General features: G+C 35.7%; 1 protein-coding gene across 6 annotated transcripts in view; it reads left to right on the top strand.

Annotated features, from left to right (window-relative positions):
- The window catches only part of UBR3 (ubiquitin protein ligase E3 component n-recognin 3), a 201601-nt gene that overhangs the window by 50016 nt on the left and 126664 nt on the right, over positions 1–24921 (top strand). For all 6 annotated transcript variants that reach the window (XM_043894027.1, XM_043894023.1, XM_043894026.1 and 3 more), the window contains exons 4-8: positions 2584–2727; positions 3292–3341; positions 15680–15746; positions 22224–22354; positions 23477–23705. In XM_043894027.1, the coding sequence (XP_043749962.1) occupies positions 2584–2727; positions 3292–3341; positions 15680–15746; positions 22224–22354; positions 23477–23705 (621 nt within the window). The remainder of the gene's footprint in view (positions 1–2583; positions 2728–3291; positions 3342–15679; positions 15747–22223; positions 22355–23476; positions 23706–24921) is intronic.

Here is a 24921-nt window from a genome sequence, read left to right as displayed (position 1 = left end):
TTGGAGAATTTTGAGCATTACTTTGCTAGAGTGTGAGATAAATGTAATTGTGCAGTAGTTTGAGCATTCTTTGGCATTGCCTTTCTTAGGGATTGGAATGAAAACTGACCTTTTCCAGTCCTGTGGCCACTGCTGAGTTTTCCATATTTGCTGGCATATTGAGTGCAGCACTTTCACAGCATCATCTTTTAGGATTTAAAATAGCTCAACTGGAATTCCATCACCTCCACTAGCTTTGTTTGTAGTGATGCTTCCTAAGGCCCACTTGACTTCACATTACAGGATGTCTGGCTCTAGGGGAGTGATCACACCATTGTGGTTATCTGGGTCATGAAAATCTTTTTTGTATAGTTCTTCTGTATATTCTTGCCACCTCTTAATCTCTTCTGCTTCTATTAGGTCCATACCATTTCTGTCCTTTATTGTGCTCATCTTTGCATGAAATTTCCCCTTGGTATTTCTAATTTTCTTGAAGAGATCTCAAGTTTTTTCCATTCTGTTGTTTTCCTCTACTTCTTTGCATTGATCACTGAGGAAGGCTTTCTTATTTCTCCTTGCTATTGTTTGGAACTCTGCATTCAAATGGGTATATCTTTCCTTTTCTCCTTTGTCTTTCTCTTGTCTTCTTTTATCAGCTATTTGTAAAGCCTCCTCAAACAATCATTTTACCTTTTTGCATTTCTTTTTCTTGGGGATGGTCTTGATTGCTGCCTCCTATACAGTGTCATGAACCTCCGTCCATAGTTTTTCAGGCACTCTGTCTCTCAGATCTAATGTGTTGAATCTATTTGTCACTTCCACTGTATAATAGTAAGGGATTTGTCTCTTAAAAACTATAAAACCGAGTCTTGGGAAATTCTATGTGATCAGGCTGTAAGTCTTGCAGAATTAAAATTTATACTCTTCAAAGGAAGATAGCAGAATCCAGATTCTATGATAATGTGTCATCAGAATATCCAGTATATAATAAATACTGCTAGACATACAAAAAAATAAGAAGTTGTGCAGTGTAACCAAGAAAAAGGACACTAATAGAAATTGACCTTGAAATGGCCTAGATGTTAGATTTAGCAGATAAAGAGATTAAAAAACTATTATAGATATGTTCAAGAAGTTAAAGGAAGGTATGTTCAACTAAATTAAGAAATAATTATAGGAAAGTTTTGTGTTCTTTTGGTCACACTGCATGGGATGCCGGATCTCAGTTCCATGACCAGAGAGTGAACCTGCACCCCTTGCAGTGGAAGCAGGGATTCTTAACCACTGGACCACCAGGGAAGTCCCTGAAATATATTTTGTTAATTAAAAGTATTGCAGAAATTTCATTTATTGTTACTGAGATAAATGCATGATTTTTATTATTCAGAAGATATATTTAGTCATTTCTTACGTAGGACCCTTGAAGTCTTTTATTTTTTATAAACTGTGGTTGTTTTTAATTTTGAACTTGAATTGAAGGATAGATGTATTCCTGTTTAATATGTGCTGAAGGTTTTCTTTTCTTTTTTTTTTTTAATTAGCCCAGAGATTGGACAGAGATTTAAAAAAACAAAGCTATTCTATTCTAATTATTGAGACTAGCAAAGAGAGGAAATTGAGGAAAGCTCAGCAACTATTAAAGAAACTCATTTACTATGTACTTTTATAATCAGAGAGATTGAAACCTTAATTAAAGATGTGTAGTCTCCTTGTGTGTGTGTGTCTGTTTGCTTAGTCACTCAATTGCGTCTTGACTTTTTGTGACCCCATAGACAGTAGCCCGCCAGGCGTCAGCTTAAGAGGTGGCAAATGACATGGTAACTTGGCTTTCAGAGAATAATTTTTTCTTTTAAAGAACTTTCAAATGTCAGTATTTTCTTTTGTTATTATTCTATTCTCCATAATATACTAGAAATCAAAATAGAAGACAAACTTCACATTAATATGATCAAATGCTAAGTGAAATGTCTAGGATTGTTTAATTCTAGAACCTAAACTTCTCAAAATTTTGGAATAAATTTGTTTTAAGTGATACTTCTGTACAAGTTATGCTTTTAATTACCTCAGTGTCATTATAAAAACATTTTATGCTTGGCAAAAGAATAGTCTCAGTTATAATATTTGAAAATTCCACTCAAGTATTATCTTCCCTAGGAACCCTTTCCAAAAACTTTGCTTTGGGTAAGTCTGGTTGCATGGTATTATAAGAGCACAGATTGTGAAACCAAATGGTGAAGTCTGCTACAGGTTTGTCACTTACCATATTATCTGCCTTTCTTTACAATAAAAGTTCCTTGAAGATAGGAATCATGTTTTATTAATCTTTGAACCCCCTGTGTTTTGTATATAATCTCTGGCATCTTTAAGATGACCAGTTACTTACTGTATTTCATTATTTGCTATAAACATGCTATACATTACTAATGCCAAACATGAGCACAGAAATGTCTGATAGCTATTTTATATTATTCATTCTAGGGTTTCCCCTCCAATTAGAATAGTCATCTATTTTATATGTGTATACATTATTTATTGAGGTGGTGGTACTTACATTTTGAATGGAAAATTTTTTTTTCTGATTTTTAAATGTACTTTAAATATTAGGTCTTGGAGAAAATGCTTGTGCAAGGAAAAGTCATGAAAAATACCTTATAGCTTTGAAGAGCTCTGGACTTACATATCCTGAGGATAAACTTGTATACGGTATACAAGAGCCATCTGCTGGCGCTAGCACTCTGGCAGTTCAAGGTTTGTTTAAATATTTAATTTGAACAGTGGTAACTTTTCTGTATTAAAACAAGAAACCCCTCAAGCTTTACTCATTATTGAAGAAATTTAAGTGCTGTGTCATTCTTTGTAAGGAAAGTAATAAAAATAGTAAAAATTTGTAAGCAAGAAAGGGTAGATTAGTCAAAGAAGATACTCTGTTTTTCTTCAAAGGGATTCAGTTAGTTTATCAAAGGTTCTAGTTTGAACTCATGAAAAATGTAGCAGTTGCTATTTAATAGTAGCCCAAAACTTTAGTAGTTCAATATTTTAGTAAACCATGGTTTAAAAAGTAAAGAAAGCAATCCTTCTGAAACATTATTTGTGATGATTAAATCTGGGTTTTCACTGGAGGTTTCTTATTGAAGTATAAACTGATTGGGCCCAGATTTATTAAAAATAACTGTTGAATTCTGCCAAGATAACTGTTAGAATGAGTTATCTTAACAAAACTTTAGCTTTTGATATTGTTATGTTTTAAAATAATTTTAAGTTTAAAGCAATATATAACAGTTATGAAGGGCAACGGTTTTCTCCTTTCCAAAGGTTTTGCAAGTGCAGCAGGAACATTGGGACAACTAGATTCTTCAGATGAGGTGAGTTAACATTTGAAACATTTAAAAAGTAGAATTTATAAGTTTTAGAAATACCATACAAATTTGTGGATATTTTGTAGTTGAAATTCTTCATTTTGTAGACATGGACACTGAAGCCCAGAGTGGAATAACTTAGTCAAGGTCACAGAATTACTTAGTGACAGGACGAGGACTGCAACTAGATTTTTACTTCTTATTTGTAAATTCATTTCTCTTTTCATAGTTTAGAAACAAGAGCTAGGAAGTCATAGATATTTCTCCTATGAAAATATCCCCAAATTTATCCAAGTGGTGGTCATATGTACAATGAAATTATTAAAAAAAAAATTAGCTAAGTTTAGAATGAAGAATATGAAATGTGCTTCTTTTCTAATCTCATAATAAAGTTATATCTTATATCTCAAGAGTTATTAAAAGCAAAGTACTGAGAAATAGGCTGTCAGTTTGAAATGTCAATTTTTATAGTTTATTAATAATATTTCTAATAAATTACATATAACATTCCTGTAGTTTGTTAGTATACAATTTATAAGGAAAAATTTCTTTTTGATCTCTATTTGTTTATAATCTTGGTTTTTATAAAACTTAAATTTCATATTTTTATTGATTTATACATTTAATGTTGGACATTCTAAAAACTAAATTGTCTTTAAGCATTTACATTTTTTTCCTTTGAAAAAACCCATTTTGATGTTATAATGTCATATGAACTAAGCCAAATAGCCTTCTTTTGAAAGCACGATTTCTTTTATGGATATGTTACAATTGATCTGATGCCTTATAATTTAAAGTTTGTAGTAGCATGTTTCCCCTGTAAGGAGGCTCATTTAATTAACATCTAACAGGAACTTGTTAATTTTCAACAAATTGGATAGTCAGTTTAGTATACTACTTTTGAATAGCCAGTGGTGACTTTAATTGTACATAAGTACATTGTAGCGACACCATATTTTATGGTAGGGTGCTGGAAGGAGATCCTTCTGTGTGAGTGCACGCCCAGGGTGGGGGTGTAGTGCTTTTGAATTTCTTCTAGAAGTAACTTTGTGAGGGATATGAGAGGATTTGAAATAGGGCCTTTCTTTGTTCATTACCATTGCTCTTACTCTGTTCTTCTTTAGGTCCTCTCTGTGTTCCTTCTGTTCATTTCTCTTGGATTCTTTCTTTCAGCAACTTCTATGTGTAGTATAATTTATATAATCATTTGCTCCTTAATTATGATTATGTTTCAGTAAATACTTGTTGATGGTGACAACTTCAAAATACTTAATTTCAATTTGCATCCTCATAAAATGCTATTTTTGTGATAGTAGCTGAGACCACCTAGAGTTTGTGAAGTATACTTAATATTTATATTTAAAGACAGTAAGATTTTTTTGATCTTTAAATTGTTTTTTATAACTAAACTTTTAGTTTATTTAAAAGTACTTTTTAACTAACAATAAAACCCATGACCCAGCAGTCCCACTACTGGGCATATACCCTGAGAAAACCATAATTCAGAAAGACACATGCACCTCAATATTCATAGCAGCGCTATTTACAATTGCCAGGACATGGAAATGACCTAGATGCTCATCGATTGATCAATGGATAAAGAAGTCGTGGTACATGTATACAGTGGAATATTACTTAGCCATAAAAAGGGATGAATGTGAGTCAGTTGAACTGACGGGTATGAACATGGAGCCTGTTATACAAAGTGGAGTAAGTCAGAAAGAGAAAAACAAATATAGTATATTAGTACATATATATGGAATTTAGATGCTTTTGAACTGTGGTGTTGGAGAAGACTCTTGAGAGTCCCTTGGACTGCAAGGAGATCCAACCAGTCCATCCTAAAGGAGATCAGTCCTGGGTGTTCATTGAAAGGATTGATGCTGAAGCTGGAACTCCAGTACTTTGGCCACCTCGTGAGAAGAGTTGACTCATTGGAAAAGACCCTGATGCTGGGAGGGATTGGGAGCAGGAGGAGAAGGGGATGACAGAGGATGAGATGGCTGGATGGCATCACCGACTCGATGGGCATGAGTTTGAGTAGACTCTGGGAGTTGGTGATGGACAGGGAGGCCTGGCGTGTTGTGCGATTCATGGGGTTGCAAAGAGTCGGACACGACTGAGCGACTGAACTGTCTTACTGACTGACTGATGGAATTTAGAAAAATGGTACTGATGATCCTGTTTGTAGGGCATGAATAGAGATGCAGACATAGAGAGTGGACTTGTGGACCCAGCAGGGGGAGGGGAGGGTGGGATGAATTGAGAGAATAGCATTGACGTATATACACTACCACGTAGTAAAACAGATAACTAGTGGGAGGCGGCTGTATAACACAGGGAGCCCAGCCTGGTCTCTGTGATGCCCTAGATGGGTGGCATGGCAGTGGGTGGGAGGGAAGCTCAAGAGGAAGGGCATATGTGTATATACACTTACGGCTGATTCACTTTGTATGGCAGAGACCGACGCAACATTGTAAAGCAGTTATCCTCGAATTTAAAAAAAAGTACTTTTTATACTTTATGTATTTATCGTATTCTTTAATTGGGATGAAAATGGGGTCATTCAAGCATCTGAAAACTTAAGAATTTGAAGTAGAGTTGTTCAGCTGGATGTAAATTGAAGGGATACCCACTTTGGTTTTTCTTTAAAAGGAACTTGAGCTTTTGTTAGGCAGATCTGAGTTTGAATATTGCTTCATAGTATCGCAATGCTTTCTGCCAGGTTTTAAGCTTCTTCGTATGAATTTTCTCATGAAAAAATGGTGATTATTATGGTGTTAGGATTAAAGGGAATAATGTATGTATTACCTCTCATGAACCAGATACAAATTAGGCTCTTGATAAATGTTTTTTGTCCTAGTGCTTTGTATGTAGAAGGGATTCAAATACTGAAATTTTCAGCTACCATGGGTCATATGATAGACATTTTTGCTTGTCTTTCCAGAGCAAATAAGTTTATTAAAGCATGGATTAAGAGTAATGAAGTTTATTTTTAAAATTTTAAATGGAAAGTTTACTCAAATTTTATACATTGTAGTTGTTTTACTGGTATTCTGAAATATGAATAAGCTACAGTTTATCCAGTTTTTTTATAATTTCCAATTTTTTATTATAAGATACAGTGCTTGTATTTCTTTTCAAGCAGATAACTCTCTAAGGTACGGAATTGCTTGACTACAGGGTGAAAAGTGAAAGTGTTAGTCGTTCAGTTATGTCTGACTCTTTGGGACTCCATGGAGTGTAGCCCGCCAGGTTTCTCTGTTCATGGGATTTTCCAGGCAAGAATACTGGAGTGGGTAGCCATTCCTTTCTCCAGGGATCTTCCTGACCCGGGGATCAAACCGGGGTCTCTTCCATCTCCTGCATTGGGAGGCAGATTCTTTACCAATAGTGGCATCTGGAAAGCCCCAAACTATAGGGTAGGCATATCTTAAATTTTATTAGATTGTATGTTTCTGTTTAAAAAAGGCACACACACATATTTAAGATGACAAGTATGGAAAAGTACAAAGACCGGACCATTACCCAGGGCCAGTCATAGAAGGGTTTTAGTGATAGGAAAATTTCTATTTTAAGATTGCAGTCATAATTTTTTTAATCAAAAATTTCATATATGTTTTATTGACCTACATACTAACAAAGTCAAATCTTGAGCTAGAAATAGAAAAGTTGTGTAATATAGCAAAACAAAAATGAAAATCAGAAGGAGGCAATTTGAAGGTTTAAAAAATTATGAATTCTGTAGCATTCCTCTTGCCTAACTTTCTTGTAGATGAGGAAGCTGAATTTCAAATAATTAACTGATCCACTTGACAAGTGAATTCCATCTCGTTAGTAGTAGAGTTGCAAATGGATGCTAGGTCTCCTCTCTGCTGGTCTAGAGTTTTTAATGTAAGTTAGATAAACCCAACCGTTCTTATTATTTCTGTGCAGCAAATTTGTCCTAAACTTTGTTGCTTACAATTACCATTTTTTGTTTTGTTAACAATTTTATGACTCAGAAATTTGGGAATGGCAGCTGGGCAGTTCTCACTTAGGTTATCTCATGAGATTCCTGTGATTTGTTGTTTGAGAAACTGCAGTCATCTGACGGGTCAGCTGAACTGGAGATATAAGATGCTTGGACAGGGCTACCTGTTGGCGCTGACTGCGCACAGGGAGCTCCGCCTGCATGTGGCTTCTCCAACATGGTAGTCTCAAGTTGTTGGACTTCTCATATAGTTGTGGCTTTTCCTAATGTGAGTAACTCAAGAGCAGCAGCTGTGGAGCCTTTTCTGTGTTAGCCTTGGAATTTTACATGCTATCACTTCCACTGCATTCTGTTCCTTATGAGTTGGCTAAGGTGGGTTCAATGCGGAAGGAAGCAAATTCCAACTCTCAGAAGATAGGAATGTCAAAGAGTTTGTAAACATGTTTCAAAATTCCCACAACCAGGATGTGAAATTTGCCATTCTTTTTCCTGGATTCTCTTGGTAGCCTAGAAATGACTGGTGATTATAGCTAAATACAATACCAGTAATTTATTATGTATTTTCCTATCTATTTAAGTGGTACTTGTCTGTTTGGGAAAACTATAACATGATAATGAAATACCACTTTAGCCATAAATGGCAACTGTAGGGTTTTAAAGAAGATCAAAGTTTTCCTTAGTAGAATAGTTATATTATTATATCTCAAGAGAATGAAAGCTTATATTTAAAGTTAGACAGTTTTAAAAAAATTGATCCTTGCCTTTGTAGAATGAAAAGGGACATATTAAAATTTTACTAGGATTCATTGCAGCTTAAGGAACAGAATATAGTTTTGAATTTGATTAAAACGGAAACTAAAATTATCATAACTTTTCTGCTAATCTTGGGGTCTCTTGTGCTTTTATTTCTTAATGAGAAACTTTATTTTATTAGGACCAGTGATTTGGATGGAAAAAGCTTCCTTTTGTGCCTAGGTAATCATAAATAGAAGTTAATTGAGTTTTAATGTGACATATTTAGAGGGAAAATATAAGAATTTCCATCCTCTTAAAAGCTTTATTGTGGTATATCGCTTTACAACTTTATGTTATTTTCTGCTGTACAGCGAGGTGAGCCAGCCATGTGTATATGTGTGCCCTCCTGTGGGGAGTTACTACCTCCTCAGGCACCACGGGGCAACAGGCAGAGTTCCCTGTGCTGACAGCGTGTGCTCAGTTGCCCAGCCATGTCTGACTCTGCACCCCCATGGAATGCAGCTTTCCAGGCTTTTGGAAATTTCCAGGCCATGGAATTCTCCAGGCAAGAATCCTGGAGTGGGTTGCCATTTCCTACTCCAGGGGATCTTCCCAACCTAGGGATCAAATCCATGTCTCTTGCATTGTAGGCAGATTCTTTTCCTATTGTGCCACCTGCGAAGCCTAATGATGTTTGAAAAAACTGATGACTTCAGTATTTTAAATTTGTATTATAGTTCTTTTTGAAGCATTTTTGCATATACAAATGATGAAAATGCAAGCAGTAATTTAATAAAAGAATGGAATAATTAAAGGAGAAAGTAGATGAAAGGATAAGGAGATGGAAAATGTTAATAGAAAATGTACCAGAATTGATGCTTTTTAACTGTGGTGTTGGACAAGACTCTTGAGAGTCCCTTGAACTGCAAGGAGATCCAACCAGTCAAAGGAAATCAATCCTGAATATTCTTTGGAAGAACTGATGCTGAAGCTGAAGCTCCAGTACTTTGGCCACCTGATGTGAAGAACTGACTCATTAGAAAAGACCCTGATGCTGGGGAAAATTGAAGGCAAACGGAAAAGGGGACGATGGAGGGTAAAGATGGTTGGATGGCATCACCAAATCAATGGACATGAGTTTGAGCAAGTTCTGGGAGTTGGTGATGGACAGGGAAGCCTGATGTGCTTCAGTCCATGGGGTCACAGAGTCAGACATGACTGAGTGACTGAACTGAACTGAGATACAGATGTTCTTGAACAAATATCTATTTTATGCCATTTAAAAATTTCGTTAAAGCTTTTAAAGCCATATTGCATTTTATTTTGCAACTGTGGTCACAAATTATATGTTTGCTCTTAGCATTTATATTTGAAATTTAGTGAAGAGCTGAATATGGCTTAAGGATTGGAATTTCTACACCCTTACTCTACAGACCCTTAGGGCTATTGAACAAACCCCTTTTGTGATTTCGTTCTTATAATTTAGCAAAGTATATGAAAAGGGAGACAGGATGAGAAGAGGGCAATGACATCTCAAAAACTGCTCTAGAGAGGGAGTTATAACAATTAGAATATGTTGTAAGTTAGAATTGGAAGAGATCCTAGGCTTAATCTAATTCTGCCAATTTGAAAAATGAAGAAACAGGTTTGAAACTCTTAACAGCAGCAGGATTTTTCCTGTTTAAAGTTTTACTTGAATGAGCATACTGCTGTCTACTTAATTTTATTCTTACAAGTTGTGTCAGATATTTGTCCCTGCTGTCCCTAGAGTAACAGAACATTATGTACTCAGCAGGACTATTTATACACATGACACTCTTCACACTACTACTTCTTACTGGTTTTGTGTGTGTGTGTGTGTGTGTGTGTGTGTGTGTGTGTGTAGCTAATGTGTAATAAGAGTTGAAAATGTTCTTTGTGTTGAATGAAGCCGAAATAAAACAGAAACACATTTTAACTTTATGAAGTACTTTAAAATGTGAATTTATGTTTATTCATTTTTTGGTTAGATTTGTTCAGTCATCAGATAATTCAGTTCAAAAGAAAATTATCTCCAATATTATATGTACATGGGTGTAATAGAGAGTTTCTTAGAGAAAATAGGACCGTTTAAATCAAGATAACTTTTCAAGGAAAGATTATTTTCACTGTGGCTATTACCATAAGCAGTGTCCGTCCATTTATCTATGTGTATTAACCAGATCATTAATCTTTGTGACTTTGATATATTTAGCTGTTAATGCAAATTAAATAAATAAATAAACACATGTTTTTCCCCAGTGTAACCATAAAATTTGAATGTTCATTGTGGAAAAATTGACAAATAGAAAAAAGAAAACATTCACCTCCAGCTGTGCTCTCCAGAGATTACCACTGTTTATTAATTTGTTTGTTTGCCTCTAGTCTTCTGTATTTCGTACTCTTACATAAGAGAAATAATCACTTAACAAAATAAGTTACCATGTAAGTGTGCTCTCAATATTCTTGCTTTTATTCAAGAAAGAATCCAGTGAAGAGTTAAAACTAATTTGATCAAAACTTGTAGCAAAAGCAGGATTATTGCAATTGAAAGCTAAAGTAACTTTTCATAAATGAATTAGTTTAGTTCAGTCGCTCAGTTGTGTCTGACTCTTTGCAACCCCATGAATCGCAGCACACCAGGCCTCCCTGTCCATCACCAAATCCCGGAGTTTACTCAAACTCATGTCCATCAAGTCGGTGATGGGATCCAGCCATCTCATCCTCTGTCGTCCCCTTCTCCTCCTGCCCCCAATCCCTCCCAGCATCAGGGTCTTTTCCAATGAGTCAGCTCTTCACATTAGGTGGCCTAAGTATTGGAGTTTCAGCTTCAGCATCAGTCCTTCTCCTTTAGGATGGACTGGTTGGATCTCCTTGCAGTCCAAGGGACTCTCAAGAGTCTTCTCCAACACCACAGTTCAAAAGCATCAATTCTTTGTCGCTCAGCTTTCTTTGCAGTCCAACTGTCATATCCATACATGACCACTGGAAAAATCATAGCCTTGACTAGATGGACCTTTGTTGGCAAAATGATGTCTCTGCTTTTTAATATGCTATCTAGGTTGGTCATAACTTTCCTTCCAAGGAGTAAACGTCTTTCAATTTCATGGCTGCAATCACCATCTGCAGTGATTTTGGAGCCCCAAAAATATGACTTTACTTTTAGAGGTACAAGGTTTGATTTTTAATTAGTTATAAATGACATTAATGGTAAAAGATAAGAGTGGGGAATCACAGAAATTTTGGTGAGGAGGCCTTGGAAATAGTTAAGACATTTCTTTGCCAGTTTAGCGTTTGATTTTATGACATTCCTCACAAATGATCAACCTCTCCATAAACACTTCTAGTGGTTGAGAGCTGACCTAGCTTATGAGGCAACTCGTTCCTTTGTTTGATAGCTCTAATTATTAGGAATCTCTTCTCAATACTGTTAAATATTATAATTTTCCCACCTTTCTTCTTGTTTTCCCCTATAGAAACATTTTAATTTTACTTCCCTTAGACACCCCTTTAACTTTTTAGCTTTAGTTATACAGTATTCTCTGCTGTTGTTCATAGCTCTTTCACCTCTTCATTCCCTTTTAAAATTATGATCTGATTTGGTACAGAGTCACAAGGACAGCTTATCATGAAGCATGTTGTGGCTTCCTTTAGCCTAAGGTTTTTTGTTAGCATTTTAGCAGCAGTGCTAAACTGTGGCAGAAGCTCCAGTGGTCAAATGAAATACTCAGGTCCCTCACTCACTCACCCCTTCAGATTTACAGCTGACAAGTTTGAGAGCTCCCTCTCTGCTTTGTTTTGTAAAATTGATTTAAAGCAAACAGTCTCGTGTTACAGTGGCTTACATAAATGTTTTCATTTTATTCTAGTTTCTTAAGATCTCCTTTGGGTTTTATTTTTATAATCTGCTATGTTAAATGTTCGTTTAAGCCTTGTGTATTTTGTATTAACATTCTTTGAGTATTGTTTTAGCCAACTGTGAACTTAACTTGACTTCTTTTTATGGAGCTCATATTTTTTCATCTGTCCAGTAAATCCATCAAAGAAAGAAAGGTTAATTTGGGTTGAAAAACCACCTGTAAATTTTTCAGGCTAGGAGTTTGAATCTGTTTTCTGGGGGGATGGGGGGCAAGGTGGGGGTAAGGGTCTTCTCTGATATTGGACATAGATATCAAACTCAGCTAGGAAGGGAGTCTACCTGTGCCTGAAACACACATAGCAGTGTTGTCTACGTCTCTACTCAGGAACCTAGGTAACATTTTGAGTGTTTCTGAGAGCTGTATGAATGCTGTCTCAGTTGAGGTTGTTTATTTCCTCTTGTTCACAGGACCCGTTATTTTCCCCCAGGGTTCTATACTGTTTTCTGGTGGATAAAAAGGGAAGAACTCTAACTCTCCATCTTGAGTTTGGGGTGGGGTCTTGTTGTCATGATAACTAAATTGTTTTCATCTTCCTTAATGCCTGAACATCCCACCGCTGGAAGTTATTCCTGTTCGTTGAAACTGTTGTTTTTTCTTGGTATTTGCCTAGTGGCCCAGTAGTTAAGACTGCATGCTTCCACCGCAGGGGCGGGTATTACATCGCTGGTTGGCGAACTAAGATCCTACATGCTGCGAGGTGCGGCCAAAAAAAATAGAACTTGAAATAGATAATACACTAATCCATTATCTTGAGTAGATTGTTGTGGTTAGGATTGGAAATCATAACTAGTATTAAAAACATTCATTAGCTTAAAGCTATAATTCATTGTTATTGAATTAATAGAAAATTAATATTAACAAAAAGATGATGAAATTACCTATTACTCTATCACTTAGAGGTGACTTACTCTAATCATATATATTCTAACAGGTTTTATATATGGTATATTTTAGAGGCTCCGTGCTGTATATGCTATTCTGTAACCTGCTTTTCTTACTAGTGATAGTTTTAAACACCTGTAACAGAGAGTATATTTTAACAGATTTTATTTGTGTGTGATATCGCTACTTAAATGGTTTCATACTCCATATGCTATCCTTCATGGTATGCTTTTTTTTTTTTTCTATTTATAGTAATAGTTTTGAACATTTACCTGGTCATAATGAATATGGAACTCTAGTATTGTTTTCTTTAGAGAGTATATTTGTGCTATAATTTACTTCCCTAATTCCCTGCTTTGCTGTTGGAAACCAAAGTTGTTTTTTTTTTTTTTTTGCCATTTTAAATAACATTGTGATGAGTGTTATGCAGATAGTCCCTATTCACTTGTCTGATTATTTCTTTAAGATAAATTCTTAGAACTGGAATTTCTGTTCCAGTGATAGATATAGTTTAACGACTTTTCATATGTGTATTGACAAATTGCCATTCAGGAAAATTGTTCTGTTATATACTCTCTCAAGTGTAGTATAAGACTACCCATTATCCCACCTGTTTAAATGGAGGTAGACTCCCTTCCTAGCTGAGTTTGATATCTCTGATGATGTCAGGCTAATCTTTGTCTCTAGACTTTTGTCTTTGTGCCTTCTTGGAATGACTTTCCTCTCCCTAGCTGGACTAATTTTACTTGTCCTTTAAAGCATAAGTTTGGGAAATTTTTAAAACTTTGTATTGTCATGGCCATTGCTTGACCAAGGATACACTTTTCACAGGAAGTTTTTATTTGAAATTATGAAATAATCCTAACCTGGAATATAATATTGACAGTTTTTTTTTTTCTTTTTCTCTGGCCAGGAGAACAGTTTAATAAATGACTATTAGCTAAAATCTCAAATTTTAAAATCTTCTGGGTCTTGTGGCATGGTTTACATTCATGTATCTGTCTCTTATGGCTCAAAATTTCATAATGGCTGAGTTTCTCTTTGCACAAGGTGAGGGTGGCAAAAGAAGAGGGAGTGGAGTTTGACTGTTATTATTGCTGCCAAGTAGATGACCATAGAGGCCTGGCTTTGGTGGGGGTGAACAGAGGGCATATGGAAGTGCTTAGTAAATGCTGAATGACTGAGCTATGAGGTATCTTTGGGAACCCCCAAATTGGTCCTGAGGGCTGATGCTGGACTTGTCAGAAACTTGCAGTTAAGTCTTGGTATGTAGGCCAAGAATACTACACCAGTGGGTTGAGCCACAGCATAAAGCTGAGGCTTTTCTGCTTTGGAGGTTTGATTTAATTGAGAAAGTGTCTGGGAATTTGTACCATGGTTCTATCCTGCCATCAGCATAATTGGTTAGCACAACAGACAGTATGCCAAAATACTACCACACATGTCTTTATAATACCAGTTGGCTCATATATGTTTGGAAAATAGGAAAAGGATGTCAGTATAACATGGGAGTTTTGGATTCCTATGCAATCTTTCCTGAACTGTGCAATAGTTCAGGAGATCTGGGATAATGGGGTACAGTCATATCTTTTATCTGGAGAGAAACAGACCCTCATCTGTGAAGGGAGCAGGAACCTTTTCAGCAACATTTGAAGAAAATAGAACTGAGCACCTGCACCCATGGCTTCCTGCTTTAGAGGCACATTCCTGGCTTCACTGTTGGTTTTACTACTAGCAGGCTGCTTCCTTTGCTCCTCTTCCGTTTATGTTGTCTCAGCCAGCTAGCTTCCCACTCTGTTGTGGTGGTATGTTGTTAACATCCCGTGAGACATGCTCAAACCACTCCAAGATGTTTGCCTGGGCATTCAAATGATCTCCCCAGGTACCAATTATTGCTTTTGTTATTTATTTAGTTATACACTTTCTTGGTTACAGAATAGGTTGTGAATGGTCTGTCCCTCACTCTTCTATTTCCCATAAGCCTTGTTATTTTTAATGTGAGGTATTTTTTCAGGAACGGATATATCACATGTGAGCAGAAATACATATATTTTCTTCTTGGATTTCTTTCCTAGTGAAAGTGAAAGTGAAGTTGCTCAGTCATGTCCAACTCTTTGCGACCCCATGGACTACCAGGCTCCTCAGTCCATGGAATTTTCCAGGCAGGAGTACTGGAGTGGGTTGCCATTGCCTTCTCCAGGGATCTTCCCGGCCCAGGGATCGAACCCGGGTCTCCTGCATTGCGGGCAGATGTTTTACCATCTGAGCCACATAATAATTTGTTTTTATTAATATTTTTTTTGACCATCAACTCCAGCTTCTAACATACTGTGTTTTCAGAACTTGATCTCTTGAACTCATTTGTTTGTATTAGACTCTTCAAAACTTTTCCTCTATTCATTGTTTTAATCCCCTTCCCCTTCTCCTCTTCCCTCCTATGCTAATCTTTTCCTTCCTCCCCTTTAGCTTCTTTGTGCATTTAATATTTTGTTTATAAGCTTAGGAAGATTTTTATTTTGGGATTTTGGGGCATTTGAGAGTCTTTCATTAGAGGCACAGATTAAGTTTAAGAACTCTTGCATTTTAATCCTAAGAATTTTCATGATATATTTAATTATAATGCTAATTTTAAATTAAAAGTTATCAGTATTAAAATATATTTTATTATAGCAGATACATAAGAGTAAAATTATTAATAATATGTAAACACACCTATATTTTATATTTAATATAATTTATAAGCATACTTAAATATACATAAAATATATAAATTCATGACTAGGACTACAGATAATGCTAATTTTGTTTTTCTCCAGGAGGATCAAGATGGGAGTCAAGGTCTGGGCAAGAGAAAGAGGGTCAAACTAAGCAGTAACACCAAAGGTATTTATATTTTGTTTTTTTTCTTGTGTTAAAAAATGCTTAATCACTAAGAGCACTTGGTTGGCTGGCCATCAAAGCTGTTTGAAGAGAGAGTTATGTTATTGGATGTGTTCAGTTTGGAGACAGTGTTGTTAGGGGATGGTTGTGGGGACCTCAGAAGTGTTGTTAGGGGATGGTTGTGGGGACCTCAGAAGCAAGTGAAACCCTTACTGTTGGGACTTCTGTTCATTGTTTTCTTCATAAAATGAGCAATATTATATTTGAGCCAGAAAAATAGTCTTTTTGTTGAATCTTTTGATTTGGATCCAGCGTTTTTGCTATAAAGCTTTAATTTGATTTGTATCTTTTTTTAATTCAGGGTATGCAATTTCTAGAATGAAAAAGGATGAGCAGCAGGGAAGTAGTGTGGGTATGTGTCAGAAGAAGTAATAAGAGTGAAAGAAAATGAGAATGAATGGCACTTAACACATATTAAGGGCTCAGTAAGGACTCAATATATATTGATGCAAAGGAGAAAGTAGATATGCCTATAGTGAGGGAATAGGTTAGTAATAAGTAATATGTATTGAACTTTTGTATATGCTAGACATAGTGCTAATCACAGCATGTGCATTCTGTCATTTAATTCTCACAGTAACCATATAAAGTAGGTTTTATTGTTACTACTGTTTTATGAATGAGGAATGAAGGTGTGTTAGGCATAACAGCTAATGAGAGGTAGGTCCTTAATTCAAATCCCAGAGTTTAAATGCTTTATCAGTATATTTTCTTGACCCTCTCTAAAAGCTTTTCGAGAGTACTTGTTATTGGTTGGTAGCCTGTGCTCCATTTTTGAAATGGATTTCTGAATCTTAGCGTAGTCTTATTTTCTGGGTTATCTGTTAGAAAGTCTCCAGAGGTTAAAATGTTTTCATGAAAAGATTATTTTTTCTACTGCGAAGTGTGTCTTTTGGAAAGTTTAAGACTGCTTGGAAAGGTGGAGCAAGCAGACAGTTTCAGTTGAGGCTCATTTTGTACGTCTGTTCTTAGTTACTCACGTTGCTATATTCAACTGATGGACTGTTAGCAGAGGGCATGAAATTTGATTTGCTGTCCAGGACGCACGCCTGCAACGTGTTCCCCTTTTTCTTGGCCCTGCAGAAAACCTGTAATGCCTGCAAGAAATTAGAAACCCATTTGGCCACCTGGCTCTTTGACTTAACCAGAATTATGCATGTGCTTACCTGAGTCCTTGAGACACATTTGAGTTGGAGGAGATTGTTAGGCATATACTTGAGTTTAAGCTTCAAGGATGTTCGGAAAATACCTCTCATGGTGTTAAGAGGTCATTGTTTTCCTTCAGCCTGGTCAAACTCTGGCTTAAGATACATTTTATGCAGACTTGATGTTGAAGTTTGTTTTCTTTATATCTGGATTTTTTGCATTTGAGATGGACCGTTGTCCCTTCCTTCCTTTACTGATAAGAAGAAGTAAAGACGTAAAACTTGATTAGTTATTTTTGGTTTGAGTATGTACATCGAAGAAATGGCTTTTTCAGTCAGTAGAAACTCTTTCCAAGAAGTGATTGTTGCTTTTGAAAATGTCTGAAGTCCAGAGTGGTTTAGTTTTTGTGAGAATTTGATTCAACAGTTTGAAAGCGAGCTGAAAATAAAATATGTAATGATGGACAAGAGGAGAGGCACTGTGCTAACAAACACATCACTGCCTATTTTCAAAAGTTCAGTTTTAAGGATGAAAAACTTAGCCCTAGAGGACTTCAGCTAACATGGCCAAGATGAGCTGGTGAGTTGCAGAGCCTGGACTCTATTGTCTAAATTAAAAGCTATCATTCATTTATACCACATACTGATTCTTCAGAAATTTCATTTTACAGTTTCGCTTGAAGTGGTTTTAGGTGTTGTGAAGGTCATGACAGTTTAATCAAGATTTTAAAGGTAATAATCATACATAAGTAATGAAAGCATTTCTAACCAGATTTCTATAACATAATGTATAAAACACATAACACATGCTTTAAATATCTTGGGAAACTGGTATCTTTTAAGAATGACAGTGAAGACATTGTGGTTCACCGCCGCCCCCCCCCTTTTATGTCTGAAGATAGAAAAATTGGATTGTACATAACAGCAGCTATTTTCATTATAATAGAAGGCACAGCTTTTCTGGTGTATTTGATTATTTTATTTATTTAAAACAAAGTTAATATATCTTTATTTTTTTTTTCCATGAAGTTCAATTTATTTATTTATTTTTTTCCAATTATTTTTATTAGTTGGAGGCTAATTACTTCACAACATTGCAGTGGGTTTTGTCATACATTGACATGAATCAGCCATGGAGTTACACGTATTCCCCATCCCGATCCCCCCTCCCACCTCCCACTCCACCCGATTCCTCTGGGTCTTCCCAGTGCACCAGGCCCGAGCACTTGTCTCATACATCCCACCTGGGCCGGTGATCTTTTTCACTATAGATAATATACATGCTGTTCTTTCGAAACATCCCACCCTCACCTTCTCCCACAGAGTTCAAAAGTCTGTTCTGTACTTCTGTGTCTCTTTTTCTGTTTTGCATATAGGGTTATCATTATCATCTTTCTAAATTCCATATATGTGTTAGTATGCTGTAATGTTCTTTATCTTTCTGCCTTACTTCACTCTGTATAATGGGCTCCAGTTTCATCCATCTCATTAGAACTGATTCAAATGAATTGTTTTTAACGGCTGAGTAATATTCCATGGTGTATATGTACCGCAGCTTCCATATCCATTCTTCTGCTGATGGGCATCTAGGTTGCTTCCATGTCCTGGCTATTATAAACAGTGCTGTGATGAACATTGGGGTGCACGTGTCTCTTTCAGATCTGGTTTCCTTGGTGTGTATGCCCAGGAGTGGTATTGCTGGGTCATATGGCAGTTCTATTTCCAGTTTTTTAAGAACTCTCCACACTGTTTTCCATAGTGGCTGTACTAGTTTGCATTCCCACCAACAGTGTAAGAGGGTTCCCTTTTCTCCACACCCTCTCCAGCATTTATTGCTTGTAGACTTTTGGATAGCAGCCATCCTGACTGGCGTGTAATGGTACCTCATTGTGGTTTTGATTTGCATTTCTCTGATAATGAGTGATGTTGAGCATCTTTTCATGTGTCTGTTAGCCATCTGTATGTCTTCTTTGGAGAAATGTCTGTTTAGTTCTTTGGCCCATTTTTTGATTGGGTCATTTATTTTTCTGGAATTGAGCTGCAGGAGTTGCTTGTATATTTTAATTTTTAATGCTTGATACACAATTATAGTAGCTTCAGGCTTTTCTTTGGCTAATACAAACTTGCAGAGAGTTATAACTATGAATTTAAGAATAATTACTACTAATTTAAAAAAAAAGAATAAATACTACTAGTTTTGTTCAGCTTTGTAATTATTTTCAGAAGCACTTATCTGGCAGGGATTTTTTTGGTAGTCGGTGAAATTCTCAATCATGTTAGTACCAAGTGAATTTTGAGAATTAAATTGGCTTCAACAATGTGTGCTGTAGGTTATATTCTAATTTTTAATTTAATCTTTTTATTCCTGTCACCTAATTCATTTAACCCCTGATTTTATTACTTTTTGACTTTGAATCTGTCAGTGTGACCTTTGAATATATTTTACCTCATTTCTTGCAAAACTGGTCATTTCTCTTTTAAATCATTGCCATGTCCTGCAAGTGGCAGGAGGAAGAGATTTCTGTTTTACAAGTAGAAAATTGTGAGATTTGAAAAATAAATAATTTTTATTTCCAAGTAAGAGCTGTGTAGTATAATTGTATTTCTATTTTTAGTCCTTCTGCATATGGCTTATTCTGAAGGCTCCATTGAAAGGGAGTTAGATGGGGGATTAACAGATATTTTTGTCTCTGTGTAGTTTAAATCATAGTGTTTCTAGATTAATGAATTTGTTATTCTGAAAATAGTGGTTGTTAATTATTAATGGGAAATTGGGTTAAAGTTGTATCTGATTTGAGTCTTATTAAGCTCAGTGTTTTACGAAAAAATCAAGAGAGTGATTAAATACTGAGTTGTTACTCTTTTAGACTCATTACCTGAGGAGATCATGATGTTATTGTTTAGTCACTAAGTTGTATCTGGCTCTTTTGCCAGCCCATGGACTGTAGCCCATCAGGCTCCTCTGTCCATGGGGTTTTCCAGGTAAGAATCCTGGAGTGGGTTGCCATTTCCTCCTCCAGGGGATCTTCCTGACCCTGGGATCAAACTTGCCTCTCTTGAGTCTGCTGTATTCGAAGGCAGATTCTTTACCACTGAGCCACCTATGATATGAACACATTACTCAATAATAGAAGAACTGTAACATGGGGATAGGATTGGGGTAGGGTTAATTAAAAAATTCTGCAAGATTACCCTGGAAGACTACTTGACATGTAATTAGTTAGGACTGTACCTGAGTATTTTGATTCATGTGATACTGGTTTTTCAAATCTCTTATCTGACTCTAGTTCTTGCTTAAGCACTGAACCAGTCCATAGTTGACACTTGATGCCCTTATATAGAGTTGATAATTCAGAGCAGTATCCCAAGATAGTTTGCTTTAGTAAAGATTAATAGAATTTTCTAGTTCATTTTGAGGGGTAAAAGAGAACTGAAGTATTAAAAACATTCAATTCACACTTTGCTGTACACCTTGAAACTAACACTGCATTGGTAATCAAATATATTCCAGTGTAAAATTAAAAAAAATTCAGTTCCTCGTGTACCAGTTGAGACCTTTCTGTTGATGCAGCAAGGTAAGGAGGCAGAGATAAGCAGGAGAGAGCCTAAGGTGTGCACTCCTCAAGGAGTGGCACTTGGCTTTAGAAATAGGCTTTCCAGGAGTTAATTTATTCCCCCTTCGAATACCTTTTAATTCAAAAGGGACATCCATTTCCTGTTTCCTCTATGTATGAAGAGGGCGTCTTGAGTCCAGTGCAAGTAAACATAGCTAACATTCTATGTGTTTCCTGGTATGTTCCTACCAGAAGAGAGTAAATGCCTTTGTATATTAGAGTAAGCAGTGCAATAATGACTATTTTCTCTAGTGAAGTTAGCATTTCATTTGTGAAGGATAATTTTAAAGAAATAGATAAATTATCCTATAAAGATTTTCAAAGCAAAATTGGAGTTTGTCCTTAATAGTATGTTTTTAGTTTAAAATTATTACTATTTAAATTATGTGCCATGAATATTGTTCTTGTAAGATAATTGTTTTAAATCATAGTAGAAATTTTAGATAAAGGGCTTATGCTTCAGTTCAGTCACTCAGTTGTGTCCGACTCTTTGTGATCCCATGGACTGCAGCACTCCAGGCTTCCCTGTCCATCACCAACTCCCGGACCTTGTTCAAACTCATGTCCATTGAGTCGGTGATGCCGTCCAACCATTTCATTCTCTGTCATCCCCTTCTCCTCCTGCCTTCAATCTTTCTCAGCATCAGGGTCTTTTCAAATAAGTCAACTCTTCGCATCAGGTGGCCAAAGTATTGAAGTTTCAGCATCAGTTCTTCCAATGAATATTCTAAAGGACTGATCTCCTTTAGGATGGACTGGTTGGATCTCCTTGCAGTCCAAGGGACTCTGAAGAGTTTTTTCCAACACCACAGATCAGAAGCATCAATTCTTCAGCGCTCAGCTTTCTTTATGGTCCAACTCTCATATCCATCCATGACCACTGAAAAAACCATAGCTTTGACTAGACAAACCTTTGTTGGCAAAGTAATGTCTCTGCTTTTTAATATGCTGTCTAGGTTGGTCACAGCTTTTCTTCCAAGGAGTAAGCATCTTTTAATTTCATGGCTGTAGTCACCATCTGCAGTCATTTTGGAGCCCAAGGGAAAAAAGTCTGTCACTGTTTTCCATTGTTTCCCCATCTATTTGCCATGATGTAATGGGGCTTGATGCCATGATCTTAGTTTTTGGAATGTTGAATTTTAAGCCAGCTTTTTCCACTCTCTTCTCTTTCACTTTCATCAAGAGGCTCTTGTTCCTGTCTGTTTTCTGCCATAAGGGTGGTGTCATCTGTGTATCTGAGGTTATTGATATTTCTCCCAGCAGTCTTTGGTTCCAGCTTGTGCTTCATCCAGCCTGGCATTTTGCATGATGTACTCTGCATATAAGTAAAATAGCAGGGTGACAATATGCAGCCTTGACATACTCCTTTCCCAATTTGGAACCACTTCATTGTTTCATGTCTGGTTCTTATGTTTAAGGACAAGTAATTATTTTTCTAGTAACTACTTTATGTTGAATTATAAGGACTAAGTATTTTATTGTACTGTGGACAGTATAGAAACAACTTGATATTGTTAGTATTATCATTTGAATTATTGAAAGGATAGCCTTGATTTTTAGGCATATTCAGATGTTTGAGGTTGCTGGGTTGTTATAATAAGGTTTAAATGAGATGAGCAACTTAAATCATCAGGGTGATAAATATTATTTTTCTTATGTAGATCAATCCATAATGGATGTTTTGAAACATAAAAGTTTCTTAGAAGAGCTATTGTTTTGGACAATAAAGTATGAATTTCCCCAGAAGATGGTGACTTTCTTACTCAACATGCTTCCAGATCAAGAGTATAAGGTATCTACATTTTTTTCCTTCTTTTCTGAACTTTGGTCACCTTTCTTTGCCTTTTCAATTTTAAATCTTTTGGATATATTTCTCAGCTCAGTTGCCAAAAGAGGGCCTACACAAAAAGCACAGTATTTTAGATCTGAGTCAAAGCATTTTTACAGAGCGGGATTCTTAGGGTTACCTTTCTGCATGAGTCTTGGTCCAGAGAAGTTGCTGGGGGATAAACAAAAGCACAATTACCCAAATAAATATATAGTTAAAAATTGTAGTAAATTCTCTAAAGGAGAAAGATGCAACATGCTTTGAGAAAATGTTTAATGGGGACAACTGAATTTAGATTGTGAGATTCAGCATTGGAAAAGCACAGAGTTAGTAGCTTCTGGCCATAACTGTTAAAGACACGATGGTATTGACTCATGTACACATGTAGATGAGTGAAGTCTCTAGTCTCAGAGGGGGTGGACCCACCAGTTACTCTTGTATGGTTACGGCAAAGTTATACAGCCTCGTGTCTGAAAAGACAGTGAATCATGGGTTAGCTCTTCTTATGGTTTAAGAAGTAAAGCCTCTTTAGGAGTGACATTTTAATAATGCTGTTTTTTGTGTTTATGTCTACTTAAGAAAACAATAGACGAAGTGTATATGGTACACAAAAAAGAAAACTTAAATATTGGTTGGCTTTCAGATCAAATAGAAAAAATATCATTTCTTTTGGAGTAGTCACATTGACTCACTTATTGTTCAGTTGTGTAAACAACTTAATGATTTTCAAATGAGACTTTAGATTTTATTGCTAAAGTAGTTAGCACAGGACGAAGACATACTTTGACATTGGTGAATTGATACCTTTGTGCAAAGTGAAGATTTGTGTTTTTAAACCATCTTTGTAATTGCTTTAAAACTTTAATAATGTAAAATGCATATTGAATATTTTTTTAACTATCAAACTATTTTGCTGATTTTCAAAAAAGGGACAAATGTGAGACTACCATCATTGAAATTACTTTTCCAATTGTCTTGGACATTGTCATAAGCTAATCATAGCTTTAAAATGCTGGTATAATATGTTGAAAATGTGTTATATAACTTAAACTTTGTTTTTTTCTTTCTGTTTAAAACATTTTACAGGTTGCTTTTACAAAAACTTTTGTTCAGCATTATGCTTTCATTATGAAGACACTGAAGAAAAGTCATGAATCAGATACTATGTCTAACAGAATTGTGCATATTAGTGTTCAGTTGTTCAGCAATGAAGAGCTAGCCAGACAGGTAACAGAAGAATGTCAGCTGCTGGATATTATGGTCACTGTGCTGTTATACATGATGGAAAGTTGCCTTATTAAAAGTGAGCTACAAGGTAAACTCAGAATTATTTTCACTGGTTTTATAAGTACACTTTGCATAACTAGCCTTAAAAATTCTTTTTATGCTTAAAAGTAACTTTTAAAAATATTACAAAATAATACATATTTGTTAAAGCTTGAAAAATTTTAGCAAAATTTAGAGAAAAAACTTTAAATACGGTTTTGTTATTAACAAACAGCTTGTTAACATCTTGGGATGTTTCATTTCTTTTTGTGAGCTGGGTATTTTTGTAGATAAGAATATGTACTTTAAAATATTCTGTCAAGTATACACATTAAGAACATGTTTTTAATGATTGCAGATAGTAATATCATATGACTTTACTGTAACTTATTTAACCATTTTCTTATTAGATACATTTCTATTTCTGCAGTCATGAATTTGTTATTATCAGCTTTAGACATTTTATATGTGTATACTTTTATAATTTAAAAGTTGAAATAAATCTTGCCTTTTATATGTTCCTTTAATGTGATCTTTAATTTTCTTCTTTAATGCCTTTTCATATTGCCATAACATTTCTAGGAATTCCTCTCATTCTTATTTCTTTGTGGTCTTTCTTTCATCTTGACTTTACCTCCTCATAATAATTTATAATATTTGAGTATTTGCTATGTACTAGGCACTGTGTTAATATTATCTATACATTGTTTCAATTAAACTTCTGAACAACTCTCTGTGTATGCTCAGTCATTCAGTCGTGTCCGACTGTGACCCCATGGGCTGCATTCTGCCGGGCTCCTTTGTCCATGGGATTTTCCAGGCAACATACTGGAGTGGGATGCCATTTCCTACTCCAGGAACAGCTCTCTAGATTGGTGTTATTATTATTTCCACTTTAAAGATGAGTAAATTGAGGCTTAGAGAAATTGAGTCATTTGCCATAGAATATATGTTAGTAGATGACAGAAGCAAGAAGGACTTTGTATCTCCTGTTGTCAGAATCTTTGTTCTTAACCACAATACAGCCAGGTCAATTTTAATAGGACTTTGTCTTCACTTGTTGGCACTTGGAGCTAAATATAAAAAATAATAACAAACAATGCCTCAAATTTAATCTTAGGAGCTTTCCATTCTCTGTTAATGGGAGACCTTATGCTTGAGACGTGCCTTTTGCTGTTGTCTCCTTTTGCATACGAGCTCCTGTTTTCTCTTTATACTGATAGTCTGCCTATTCTCAGGTGCAGTACCATGGCCTGAAAATTTAT

Source organism: Cervus elaphus, chromosome 33, assembly GCF_910594005.1.
Source record: "Cervus elaphus chromosome 33, mCerEla1.1, whole genome shotgun sequence".
Lineage (NCBI taxonomy): Eukaryota > Metazoa > Chordata > Mammalia > Artiodactyla > Cervidae > Cervus > Cervus elaphus.
This window is presented reverse-complemented; position numbering and strand designations above follow the sequence as displayed.